At 57.9% G+C, this 13244-nt stretch overlaps 3 protein-coding genes across 3 annotated transcripts; all 3 read right to left on the reverse strand.

Annotated features, from left to right (window-relative positions):
• Positions 1–273: 273 nt before the first annotated feature.
• Positions 274–2291, reverse strand: CTRL (chymotrypsin like). The gene is given in 8 exon segments (XM_032157690.1): positions 274–435; positions 526–659; positions 749–808; positions 811–925; positions 1066–1147; positions 1260–1350; positions 1421–1540; positions 2135–2291. Coding segments are annotated over 8 exon segments (816 nt in total). The 5' UTR covers positions 2187–2291.
• Positions 2292–4424: 2133 nt separating this feature from the next.
• PSMB10 (proteasome 20S subunit beta 10) lies at positions 4425–6953 on the reverse strand. The gene is made up of 8 exons (XM_032157694.2): positions 6870–6953; positions 6574–6661; positions 6391–6488; positions 6139–6279; positions 5757–5872; positions 5595–5653; positions 4973–5124; positions 4425–4847 (listed from the first exon to the last, which is right to left on the reverse strand). The coding sequence occupies exons 1-8, from the start codon at positions 6923–6925 to the stop codon at positions 4736–4738; spliced, it is 822 nt and encodes a 273-aa protein (XP_032013585.1). The 5' UTR covers positions 6926–6953; the 3' UTR covers positions 4425–4735.
• A 140-nt stretch (positions 6954–7093) lies between these two features.
• On the reverse strand, positions 7094–13208 carry LCAT (lecithin-cholesterol acyltransferase). Its single transcript, XM_032157693.2, has 7 exons — positions 13055–13208; positions 12165–12321; positions 11970–12085; positions 11780–11875; positions 11472–11696; positions 9035–9627; positions 7094–7183 (listed from the first exon to the last, which is right to left on the reverse strand). Exons 1-6 carry the CDS (start codon positions 13206–13208, stop codon positions 9053–9055), a joined length of 1323 nt encoding a protein of 440 aa, XP_032013584.1. The 3' UTR covers positions 7094–7183; positions 9035–9052.
• Between the last annotated feature and the right edge of the window lie 36 nt (positions 13209–13244).

Here is a 13244-nt window from a genome sequence, read left to right on the forward strand (position 1 = left end):
GGGCTGCCATTCATTCCCACAGTTCTGGCTTCTTGCTGTAGGATCAAGGGGTTGCCCTGGAGGAGGGGTGGGGGCCCTGGCCTGGGCATGGCTACTCTAGGAAGAGCCACTGGTACTCAAGGAGTCACTCAGCCCCTTCTATGCCAGAAGTCCAAGTAGGGAGTCGGACCCTCAACAGCCTCTCCTTTCTCCTGAGCCAGGAAGACAGGAATGCATGATGGGACAGGGCCTGGGTCTTTAATGGGTTGAGCTGGGGAGGGGCCTGTGGTGGGCTCAGTTGTAGGCTATGACCTGGTTGATCCAGGCGCTAAACTTGCTAACTCAAGTATACACAGCAGGTGCGCGCACATTGCAGTTTTTGGTGCCCCAGGAGACAATACCAATAAGCACCCACGTGTTTCCCTTCTGGCAGACAAGAGGGCCTCTGGAGTCACCCTGAGAGGGAAGAGGGAGGGAGAAGTGAGTGGGGGTGGGGTGGGGAGGTGTACCACAGGACAGTGCAGAGGACCGGGTGCTGGGGCTCACCTGGCACAAGGAAGCACCTGTGCCACCTGCACAGATCATAGAGTCAGTGATACGTGAGCCCCAGTACTGCCGGCACTGATTCACAGTGACCAGGGGCAAAGCCACCTGCTGCAGATGTGCTGGTGTCACATTGCCTGTGGGCCAGGAGGGGTGGTCACGTGGGGCCCAGAACACTGGTCCCCACCCCAGTCCTCCCACCCTGAGCTTTGGCCTGAGTTCCTACCCACGCCAATGAGGCGACCCCAGCCGGTGGTGACACACATGAGGCCTTCAGTCAGAGCTTTGAGGATGCCACGCAAACTGGCGAGATGCGGGTTGTGTACTGGGCTGGCGAGGCGAGCTTCAGCAGCGTCACGTCATTGTTCATGGTGGTAGAGTTCCAGCTAGGGTGTGTAATGGCCTGTGGGGTCAGAAACAGTCCATGTTGTTCTGATGGGTGCTCAGCAGGGTAGGCCAGGGCATGTCCTGAATTCCTCATTCCCAGCACCCACCCACCTGCACTGCCCACTTTTCCTCCGTGTCTGCAGCCCTGGCACTCACCTGAGAGATGGACAGAACCTGCAAGGGCTCTGCGTTCAATGATCTGTCACACTCGCCCAGGACAACAAAATGGCGGCCAGGGCTGCAGAGGGGTGGGATTAGGCAGCTGCAGGGAGGCCAGCACCAGAGGGGGACAGCTAGGGGAGGAGGCAGGAAGAGGCGAGGGGCGGGGCAGGTGGAGTGCAGGCACTCACCTGACATTGCAGTGGGCAGCAGTGACCACCCAGGACTGGCTGATGAGAGAACCACCGCAGAAGTGGAAGCCGCTGCTGTCCGGGGTCAGGGCTCAGAGGTCAGAGTGGGGGTGGGCTGCTGAGGCTGCCCCTAGGCATGACGTACGCAGGACCCTGCCCACCCCTCCGGTGGTGTACCTGCAGGGACACCTGCCAGGGCCAGGAGCCCGACACTGCATTCTCCCCGTTGAAAATCCTCTGGCTGAAGCTCAGTGCCGGTTTGATGGCAGGAACGCCGTAGCCTGGCCATTGGGCTAATGAGGACCTGCTTCCCATGCCTCAGCCCACCTTTCTCCACCTCCTTCTGGGTGCCCCAGGCTGTGCACCCCAGAGAGGTCTGTCGAGAGGTTACAGCACTACCCCTTCCCAACAGGGTACATGCAAGCACCTTCGGGCCCCACAGCTATCTTGGTTATCCCCACCCAACCAGTCCCCCAGCCCTGCTGTTCTACATCTTTCTCCAGCCTAGTCCCCGCTGTTCCCCATCTCTACCCCTGGTCTCTCTGCCCCCTCCCGACCTGAACAGTTCATACCCTTCATGCAGCCAGAAGGTTCTTTCTAAAATACATGGACAGGTCTTCCTGTCTCAGCTTCCTAAACCCTCCCGGGCTCCAGGGCCTGGCTCAAGCTCTGGTCCTATTCGTGAGACCACCCCACCTCTTGCCCCCTCCCAGCCTTGCAGGCCTGTTCCTGCTCCCCTGCCCTGGCATATCCTGTTTCTTTTGCCCACTCTGTCCACCTTCGTCCCTTCCAGCCAGCCTAGCTCCTTCTCTGGGCTGGTGCTGGGAGCTGAGTTGGTCCCAGGGCTGAATCAGGGCTGGTCCTGGCCCACTCACCCCAGGAGGAGCCGAGGAGAACCAGGCTTAGGGTCAGGCTGGGCAGCAACATCGTGGCAGATGTGAGGTTGGGAGCTGGGTCTGGCTTTATGGGTCTTCTCGTCCTTGAGCTAAAGCTCCAGGCCTGAGGCCAGGCCAGCTGTGTAGACTCAGCCCCCTCCCATGCTCCAGGCAAGACAGGCCCTTTAGGCCAAGGTCCCCTGACCCAGGCCTAGACTTGCCAGACAGAGCCCAGGTATGAGGCTCTTACCTCTGCCACCTCCCAAAGCCTGGCCTCTAATTGGCTCCCAGAACCACCTCCCATTCCAAATGTTGAGCCCTGGGTACCGAGGACAGATGGTTAAATTAGGTCTATAGTGACAACCTGGTGGCTGGGATCAGAGGAGTCACCCAGGGCTATCAAAGGCACCAGGCTCTCAGAGAAGGCTGCTCAACGTCCAGGGTGTTCTGACTGGTGGAAGGAATGCACACGGTGGTCGACTGCTGTGAAGGGCCAGGGGCTGTGAGGTTCTAGCAGGCTGGGAGTCCTAACACATCATCTCAGTGGTTCCTCGTCCGTTTGGAACAGGAGTCACAGGTCTGCTCAGAGATGGTGACTCTCCCACCAGCACGTGGTTGAGTTGTACACAAACCCGCATTTGTCTGGCGCTGAAGCCCCCACTCTTAACAATGAGATGATACTTATGAAGGGCCTGGCATTTAGGAGGGCAAAGTGTGAACTCTTGGTGCCTGGCAGACCCTGGACTGAGGCTGCAGGTGGAGAGTGACAGACATCAAATCTCTGCCACCCTCTTTAGGCCTTGGGGCTCCCATGGGCAAGCCCCTGGTGTCTGCAGCCCATTTGTTACTGAACTGCAGGCCAAGCTTGAAGGGAGAAGACACCCTGTGTGCAAAGTTCTAACAGGTGCGTTGGCTGGCCTCCTTCTGGGAATGTGAGGGCTTTAACTGATTCAGGAACAGATCAGGGCTGGGTGTGGTGGCCCACACCTGTAATCCCAAAAGTTTGGGAGGCAGAGGTAGGAGGCTTGATTCCAGGAGTTTGAGACCAGCCTGAGCAACATGATGAAACCCTGTCTCTACAAAAAAAAAAAATTTTTAATTAAGAAATGAGCTGCGCATGATGGTACATACCTGTAGTCCCAGCAACTCAGAAGGCTGAGGCAGGAGGGATCACTTGAGCCCTTAAGTTCCAAGCTGCAGTGAGCCATGAGTGCACCACTGCATTCCAGCCTGGGCGATGGAGCTAGACCCCCATCTCAAAGAAACCGCATCAGTCAAAAAATGAGATGAATTGGCCGGGCACGGTGGCTCACGCCTGTAATCCCAGCACTTTGGGAGGCTGAGGCAGGTGGATCACGAGGTCAGGAGATCGAGACCATCCTGGCTAACACAGTGAAACCCTGTCTCTACTAAAAATACAAAAAAAAAATTAGCCAGGCATGGTGGCGAGCACTTGTAGTCCCAGCTACTCGGGAGGCTGAGGCAGGAGAATAGCGTGAACCCGGGAGGCGGAGGAGCTGAGATTGTGCCACTGCACTCCAGCCTGGGCAACAGAGCGAGAAAAAAAAAAAAAAAGAGATGAATTAATAGATAGAGGGATGGATAGATGATAAAGCAAATATAACAAAGTACTGTCAGGTCTGTGGTGACCTGACAGTATAAGGGTATTCAATATACAACTCTTTCTACTTTTCAGTTACATTTACAAATATTCATAATAGAATGTTGGGGTGCAGGGAGCACAGTCAGCGGCCCAGGGATGTCCAGCCTGGCATAGACCCTCCCTGGGTCCTGGGCAGACTCTCCCTGACATTTCTGAAGCTCCAGCGGAGTTCAGCCATTCTTGCTGAGGTCAGGATGCTCTTGCTGGCACCCAGCAGCCAGGCCTGAGACTGAGCAGGGGCCCAGCAAAGTTTGTTGGAGAAACATGTCATCTCTCCCCATGTGAGTCCTGTGACCCTTGTTAGCCTGGAAAACTTGGAGTCACAAGCCCAGCGTGTGCAGACAGAAGCTGAGCTTCACGTGAGCAGTGCAGGCATGCCTCGTCATCTGAGGGGTGTCATGGGTAAAGATGTTGCAAGGTTGAGGAGGTGCTTGGTAAGAACTTGCCTTAGAGTCAGGGAGCAGCTCCTCTTGTCAGCACTTTAGCCCTCAGTGGGGCCTGTGGGGGCCTGACTGAAAGGTATGAGCTTTGTCCTGGGCCACTGAGGAGCCATGGAAAGTCTCTGGGGGGGGGGGGTAGTACATGGGGTATTTGGTGTTTTACAAGTCTTCAATGGACTAGAGGGCAAGAGCAAGGCAGTGGAGTGGTTGGGGAGCCTCCAAGGTGTGGAGTCAGAAGGAAGGTTTGGGTGGAGACCAAGCCTGCAATGCTGGCCAGGGCTGGGGTTCTGGAGTTGTAGGTGCCTGAGGTTATGGGTGAAGGGCATCTCTTAGGCCAGACACTAGAGCTATGGTAGGTAATGGCCCCTGCAGGGATGCCTTAGCTACAGAGCCCTGCTGGCCGCCTGCCCACCCCATTCCACTCAAGAATGACACAGCCATCTGTTTAACTGTATTTTCTGGGTTTATTCCCCCTTGTTCCAAGCTCTAAGCCTCAGCTTACTCCACTTCCATAGCCTGCACAGTTTCCTCCACTAGCTCCAGGGTTAGTGGCTTCACGGTCTGGGTCAGGACAGCTGTGGTTCCAGGCACAAAGTGGTAGCGGCCAGACCTGGGAAGGAGGAGGGACAGCCTCTGAACATGGGCCTGTCATGTGGCCCATCCCCTTTTTGTAGCCCCCTATCTCCCCTGCTACAGCCCCACACATCCCTGTGGTCCCCGATCTCCAGCTCTCACCTCTTCACGGGCTCTGTGGGTGAGCTCAGTGTCCGCAGCAGCTTGGCGCCAGTCTTCGTGATCACACATGCATCCACATTGCCCCCGGAGCCCAGGTCACCCAAGATCCCGGCGGTGATGGCTTCCACCAGCAGCCCCTGAGCGGCCTCCAGCTGTGGTGATAGGTGTGTGAGGCCTAACGGGCCCTCTGCTGTTAACTTAGGTTACAGCCTGGGGACTTGCCTGTCCATTCACCCAATCTGGTCTTGCCCCCCAAACCCCCACTGTGTTTCTCCCTCTGAGCCTTAGCCACCTCTGAGGCAACATCACGTGCTTCCATCCCACCCCAAACAAAATCTAGGCTCCAGACGTTGATATAAGTAGGACCCTACTGGTCCTTCCCTCCGCCCTCCGCTCCTAAAGATCCTCTGTGAGCTTCCACTTCTCCCAGCCGTCCAGGCTTTGGTATTGGACGGTGTTGTGTCGGGACCGCACTTCTCTGCCCTTACTCCACTCACCCTTCAGTGGTCACCTCCTCCGACAAGCCTTCCCCCACCCGCACTGGGTCAAGGTCCTGTGCTACCCCAGCTCCCGGGTGCACATCCCACCAGCGACCACAAAGTCGGGGAGAGAGGCCGCTCACCGTCATGTTCGGCTGGAACCGGTCTTCTAGCACCGCCAGGGCCGCGTCCTGACCAGAGCCTGAAGGCAGGAGAAGCATCTGAAGTCAACCGCTGCCACGCCGTTTGGAGTGAGGCCAAGGTCACAGGGGCAGAGTTCGAGGAGAAGGGACAGAAGCGCTCACCCAGGGCTGTGAAGGGCAGACGGCTGTAGGAGCCATGGGGATGCACGCCGTAGAGCTGCGGTCCAGTCAGGTCTACGCCGCCCACGATCAGCGATGCACCCACGTGGCCCCGGTACCTGCTCGAGGATGGGCGGGGTCGGCCACAAGCAGGGGCCTAGGCCCCGCCCCTCTATGCCCCCGCGCCTAGGTGCTGTCCCCGCCCCTTCCTGTGGCCTGGCGCCCGATGACTGACATCGCCTTTTCCTGTAGCCCAGCTTCTGTTGGGCCGGCCTCTTCCGGTCACCTGGCCCGTCGCGGCCCCGCCCTTCTTTCTGTCCCGCCTTCCATTGGCCCCGACCCCGCAACGACCCCTACTGGGGTCCTGTTAGCCCCGCCCCCTCACCTGAAGAGCGTCTGGCGCAGGATGCGAGTGACCGTGGCCACGCGGGGCTCGCGGCCCGTGGATAGCGCGTGTAGCTCCATCTTGGACGCCACCATCCGTGTGGTCATCTCGGCGTCCGCGGCTACTCCAGCCCCACAGCAGCTGAGGGAAAAGGGAGGATCGGTGTGGGCAGGGCTGGGACGTTCGGGGACCGGAGTGGGAATGAGGGGGCCGTTCTTTTTTGCGTGCGGGAACTGGGCTGGGGAGTCTCACTAGATTTTGGGGGTGATGAAGTGGATCTTCTCGCAGCTCTTGTCCGCCACGACCGAATCGTTAGTGGCTCGCGTGTCGGCGCCCAGAATGACCCCGTCCTGAGGAGAGGGAGGGACCGCAGCCTCAGTGCCTGCTCGATACTCCCGGCTCCCCTCCAGCTCCCCGTCCCTCCCCGCTGCTCACTTGGAACACCAGGCCCGCGATGGTGGTCCCGGTCTTGCGTGCATGAGGGACCTTGAGCCCCGGGAGGACGCGTTCCAATGATGCATTTCTGGAAACGGAGGAGGGCGCCCAGGTTTCGGCTCTGCTTTCAAGACCCCTGTTGCTTCCGCTAACCTGGTCCCCGTCTCCCTCATCTTCCGGGGTAAGCCTGGAACCCAAGTCGCCCAACACACCCTCCCCCACCCCCAGCCAGGAAAAAAGGCCACGACCAAGCAGAGGCGGCTCAGGAGTGACCGCCCCCCGCGGCCCCGCTTCACCTTTGGCAGTTCTCGAAGGAGAAGCCCCCTCGGGGCTCCAGGGCTGGCTTCAGCATCTTGGGGCAGGCAGAGCGGATTAGGGGTCGCGGGCGGATGGGTCAGTCAGACAAGCGGGGCCAGTGAGGAGCTAAAAAGTCCTCTGCTAGGCTCCACGTCTGTCCTTCCTGCTTTCGCTTTCGCCTTTACCCTTCCTCAAAGGCCCGTGGCGGTTTTCTGCATCTTGTCTTTCACTTTCGGCTTTGCTTGTGGCTCTGAGCATTTGGGGAACCGGATGATGTCCCTTGCTGTGCCCTCTGTGCTGCTCACTGGGTCCTCTGTTGGAGAGAGGGACAAATCTCTTCCCTTCTGGACATTGTTCAGGTCCTCCTCCCCCTCCATCTGAGCCGCTTGCTCTTACCCTAGCCTCAACTCTGACCTCCAGTCCCAGCATAGTAAAGCTCTCAGAGCCTTGGCCAAGTCTGCATTGTTGCTGGCCACCCAGTAGCATCAGGCATAGCTGACTTTTGTTCCTTGTCACCTTTCTTCCAACTCTCGCCTCTTTTGTTGCCTTTACTCCTCCGCGAAACCTCAAACAGAGGCTCAGTCCTCAGTCACAGGGACCCTGGTCTTTCCATCTTCCGTCTCAGGTGCCATCTTCCCTCTCTCAAGAGGGGCACCATGGGTGCTGGGTTCCACTCATGGCCAAGCCTTGTTATTTCACCTCCCCAGTGAACTCTTGTCTGCACACATCTTTTTCCTAGCACTTCTCATCTCAGCTAGCATCCTCTCCCACCTGGACATTGCACTGGCCTCCCTGGTTACCTTGCAATTCTTGCCCCCCACCTCAGGCTACACCTTACCCTGCAGAGAGCGGGTCTTTCTAAATTGGAAATCTGGTCACACTCTTTCTCTGGTTTAAACCCTTCAGCAGTCTGGGCCTGGTGGCTCACACCTGTAATCCTAGCACTTTGGAAGCCCAGGAGTTCGAGGCTGCAGTGAGTATGGATCATACCATTGCACTCCGGCCTGGGCAATAGACCCCGTCTCAAAGGGTTTATTTTAATTTTTTTTTTTTTGAGATGGGGTCTTACTCTGTTGCCCAGGCTGGAGTACAGTGGTGTGATCTCGGTTCACTGGAACCTCTGCCTCCCAGGCACGAGCACTCTTCCACCTCAGCCTCCTGAGTAGCTGGGACCACAGGCACACACCATGTCTGGCTAATTTTTTGTATTTTTTTTTTGTTAGAGATGGGGTTTCACCGTGTCGCCCAGGCTGGTCTTGAACTCCTGAACTCAGGCGATCCACCCTCCTTAGCCTCCCAAAGTCCTAGGCTTACAACCATGAACCACTGTGCCTGGCCTATTTTACGTTTTTGGTTTTTCTTTGACACAAGGTCTTGCCGTTGCTCTTGGCTCACTGAAACCTCTGCCTCCCAGGTTCAAGCAATCCTCCCACCTCAGCCTCCCTAGTAGATTTGACCACAGGTGTGGCCACACCTGGCTAATTAAAAAAAATCTTTTTTTTTTTTTTTGAGATGGAGTTTTGCTCTTGTTGCCCAGGCTGGAGTGCAATAGCGTGATCTCAGCTCACTGCAACCTCCACCTCCCAGGTTCAAACGATTCTCCTGCCTCAGCCTCCCGAGTAGCTGGGATTACAGGCATGCGCCATCATGCCCGGCTAATTTTCTATTTTTAGTAGAGATGGGGTTTCTGCATGTTGGTCAGGCTGGTCTCAAACTTCCGACCTCAAGTGATCGCTCACCTCGGCCTTCCAAAGTGCTGGGATTACAGGCGTGAGCCACCGTGCCCGGCCTCTAAACTCTTGTGGCCCTGTCATTCATCCAGCACTCAAAAGGTCGTCTCACCTGCCCTTTTGGGAGCTGGAAGAGACAGCTCAAATTGTCCTCCCCAACCCCCCTGCCCCGTGCTCCTCTGACAGGGCTGCGGGTGGAGCCAGCTCCAGTCCCCACGCCCAGCACAGAGGCAGGCATGGTGCACACTGCCTCAACAGCTTGACCAGAAGAGTGGGCAGCTGCACATCTAGGGTGCCCAGCTCAGTCCCAGGCCTCAGCAGAGCCCATCTTGCCTCATTGCACACAGCACTGAGCCTGTGGCTGGTGAGGAGTGAAATCTGGTGTGGGACTCTAGTGCCTCCCTTCAACCTGCAACATAGACATCAGGGCTTACGGTAGCAAAGGAAGGTCTTTATTCAGGAGGCGGGGGCTCTGGGCTGGCAGTCGGGGATGCAGGGGGACCCTGGCGGTAGGCACCCAGCAGGATGGCATTGATGTGCTCCAGGGTCAGGTTGCTGAAGACCATGTTGAGATGCTGTATCCCGTGCAGGGGCAGCAGGTGCACAGGCTGTGGCTGGCGGCCCTGCCACAGGCCACATAGCTCGGTGCTGCGCGTCGCCACCGTGTCGTCACCATCCTCATAGAGCACACCCACAGGATCCGCGTAGGGGAAGCCGTGGTCGTAGATGTAGGTGCGGGGCGTGGGTAGGCCCACGCCATAAAGACAGTATACTTCCACACCAGGTGCTGGGAGTCCTGCCAGGAGGTCACGTGACTGTAGCCACATGTACCAGCCTTCCTCAAAGTGCAGGTCTGCAAAGAAGCGCTGGAAGTCACGGCCTGTGTAGTTGAAGCTGGGTGTGGAAATGAACACGTGGTCCTCAGGCCACGCCATGCGAGAGGGAAACATCCAGGGGGAGGTGGTGGTTATGCGCTGCTCCTCTTTCAGCTTGATGCTGGACATGATGGGGATGCCCTGGTTGTCACCTGTGGATATGGAGCAAGGTGGGACAGGGAGCCAGGCCTGGCTACCCCTGGCCCACAACCTGCTGAGGGTAGGCTCAGTCAGATGCTCAATCTTGTTCCTGCCCAATCTAGACACAGATTCTAAGCCACAGGCTTGAGCAGGCCTGATATTCAATGCTGCTCAGTGTCAGCTTACTCAATGAGAAGCCCTGATAAGACCTCTGTTGGGTGGAGCTGTAGGGCTTCAAAAGGAGGGCAGGGGCAGCTGCCATGGCTCATCCCTGTAATCCCAACACTTTGGGAGGCTGAGGCAGGAGGATCACTTGAGGCCAGGAGTCCTAGGTAATGCAGTGAGACCCTGTCTCTACAAAAAAAAAAAAAAAAAATCAGCTGGGCATAGTGGAGTGCACCTCTAGTCCTAGCTACTCAGGAGGCAAAGGCAGGAAGATTGCTTGAGCCTAAGAATTTGAGGTTACAGTAAACCATGATCACACCACTGCACTGTAGCCTGGGTGACACAGTGAGATCCCAGCTTAAAAAATAAATAAATAGGGCCGGGTACGGTGGCTCACGCTCCCAGCACTTTGGGAGGCCAAGACAGGCAGATGACTTGAGGTCAGGAGTTTGAGACCAGCCTGGCCAACACGGGGAACCCTCGTCTCTACTAAAAATATAAAACTTAGCCAGGCGTGGTGGCACATGCCTGTGATCTTAGCTACTAGGGAGGCTGAGGCAGAAGAATCACTTGAACTGGGGAGGCGGAGGTTGCAGTGAGTGGAGAGTGCACTACTGCACTCCAGCCTTGGAAACAGAGTGAGACTCCATCTCAAAATAAATAAATATTTTATAAAAGGCCCAGCACAGTGGCTCACGCCTGTAATCTCAGCACTTTGGGAGGCTGAGGCAGGAAGATCACTTAAGCTCAGGAGTTTGAGACCAGCCTGGGCAACATAGCAAGACCTCATCTCTACTAAAAAACAAAAATAAATTAGGTGTGGTGGTGTGTGCCTATAGTCTCAGCTAACCGGGAGGCTGAGGCAGGAGGATTGCTTGGTCCAGGGAGATTGAGGCTGCGGCTATGATCGCGCCACTGCACTCCAGCCTGGGCGACAGAATGAGACCCTGTCTCAAAAAAAAAAAAAAAAAAATGTAGGCGAGGCTGAGCACTGGGGCGTGTGGGGATGGTGGGTGAGGCCCGGGATGGTGGGGGCAGTACTGGCTGTCCTCCCTCGGGCATGTGTCTTTCTGCTCCTTGTGTGGCTTGTGCAGCAATGGGGGCCACAGAGTTGTGCTCCAGAAAGGGGAAACAAGAGGTGTCTGTTTGATGTTTATTGGTGGTGTCTGATGAGTGTTTCTTTTGTCCAGACTGTGTTTCTCTTTCCAGACCAGCTCCCAGGGTACAGGGGGTGGGGAGTAGGTGGTAGCTGTGTCAGTACTGGGCCCTGGTGCCACTCCCTAGGGAAGGGCAGGCGGGGCCTCGGGGGGTCTGGCCCTAGCTCTGGCAGATCCATCCTCAGTAAAGCACATCCCTGGGCAAAGGCGCTCCTGGGAGCAAGCGGAAGGCAGGCAAGGGCTGGGTAGGCAGGCTCTGGGGCTACAAGGAACAAACCTGGGGGCAGATAGCTGGGATTCACTTTCTGTGTTCACTGCCCCTTTGCCATCACTGACACAGACTCTGGAAGGAGCCACCCTAATTGCTCAGGCCAGGGTCACTGCTCTGGGGGCCAGTGACAGCGAGCATGCTGGCCCAGGGGTGGTAGATAGCACCCCTAGAGGCCACTGTGAGCAGGAGCTGCAATGAAGGCAGGCCCAGGATCAGCTTGGTCTCACCCATCGCTGGGCATAAGTGGTCGAGGCCTTCTCACCTGAGGCCAAGACCAGCATGGGCTTGATGGAGCCACCCCAGGGAGCCCCAAGAGAGATGAAGCCATCGATGAAGCGGTCCTTCCAGGCCTGGGGCTGGCGCAGCAGGAAATAGAGCAAGTGTAGACAGCCGAGGCTGTGGCCAATGAGGAAGACAGGCTTCCCATAGGCAGCGTGCATCTCCTCCACCAGCCCTGCGAGCTTGCGGTAGTACTCCTCCTGCTGGCCTGCAGTGAGTGGAAGGGGTCAGGGCAACTGGGGTCTGGGGCACTTGCCCCACCCCAAGCCGGTCATCTGCAGAGACACTCACCGGGCTCCAGCCGCCAGTCATAGGGGGCGGCGCGCACAGTCTCGTCTCGCACGTAGCCGTTGTTGACCAGGTTCTGCACCAGCGTGTGCAGGTACCCTGTCGGGGGAGCAGCAGCACCGGGGGCTTGGGCCATGCTTTCTATGGGCCAGCACCCCAGCCTGGAGCCCCAGCCCTGCCCTCTGACACAAACCTGCCAGCTTGCTGCTGTCCAGGTACTCCACAGAGTAGGTCTTGCCAAAGCCAGGAACGCGGATCTGGACACCAGGGGCGTTGGACACGAGCCCAGAGCTCCGGTTGTAGACAACCCTGCGGGGCGGGGGTGCCACTCAGCAGCCAGTAGCCAAGGGGCAGCATGTCGGGGCTGGGGCGGAGCACATGGCTGTACCTGGTGTTATCGATCCAGCAGTCTACCCCAAGGGGTAGGAACATGTTGAGATCCAGCCAGATGGTGAAGAAGTCCTCTGTCTTGCGGTAGCACATCCAGTTCACCACATCTGGTTTGTCCAGCTTGGCTTCTAGCTGATTCCCCAGGCAGCCGGGCACTGTGAGCAGCGGCCCTCACTCTGGACTCTGGATTCCCCCCATGACCCTTACCCCAGTCACCCCAGATGCTGCAGTGACCAGACCCACCCCCCACCTCCCACACCCTCAACCCCCAGGTACAAGGCACACTTACCCTCCCCTGCTCACACCCCCTCTCCCCGCTGTCCCCCCAGTAGCCAAAGCCCAGGCTTCCCTGAGGAAGGGAAGGTGCCGAGGTGCTGAGGCCAAGGCCGCTGACCCCTGCCTCTGCAGAGCAAACACCCAGCCTGGCGCTCCTTTATTGCCAAAGTCCAAGGTGGGAACAGATAGGTCTGGGGGCATGGGGGCTGGGCCTAATAGGGGCCGGGCATGGATGGGCCTCTCCTGCTCACCGGTCCTGGGCTGGGCATCTTGTCCTTGGTGGGTGGGGGCCAAGGAAGGAGTGGTGGGGCTTGGCCCAGAGTCTGGTGTGGCTGTGACTGACCACAGCTTGTGATGCCCCAGCCAAGACCTCAGGCACACCCAGTCCCCCACTCCGCCCCCCCTGGGTCAGACAACTGAGACACAGTGTGGGGGGAGAAGGGAGGTCATTCCTCTACGGGACAAGCTTTTGGCCCCTCCCCACACCACGGCAGGTACTTATGTCAGGGCTTATGCAGAGCAGAAGGGCTTTGGCTGGGTCAGCTGCCAGGGGCTGGGGCCCAGGCTCCCCAGGGTCTGGCGTGGTGCATCAGGGGCCTGGTGGGGGCTTACCGAGGATGACGGGCCGTGTGTGGTTACTGAGCTCAGCCTTGGGCGTGGTGTGCGGGGGGAAGAGCACATTGAGGAGCCAGAAGGGGGCGGCAGGAGGGAGCAGCAGCCCCAGCAGCAGCGGCACCCACTGCCATGGGGAGCTGGGCGGCCCCATTCCAGCCCTGGTGCCTACTGCCAGAGGAAGCGGCAC

The sequence above is a fragment of the Hylobates moloch genome, unplaced genomic scaffold (assembly GCF_009828535.3).
Source record: "Hylobates moloch isolate HMO894 unplaced genomic scaffold, HMol_V3 SCAFFOLD_6, whole genome shotgun sequence".
NCBI classification, from domain to species: domain Eukaryota; kingdom Metazoa; phylum Chordata; class Mammalia; order Primates; family Hylobatidae; genus Hylobates; species Hylobates moloch.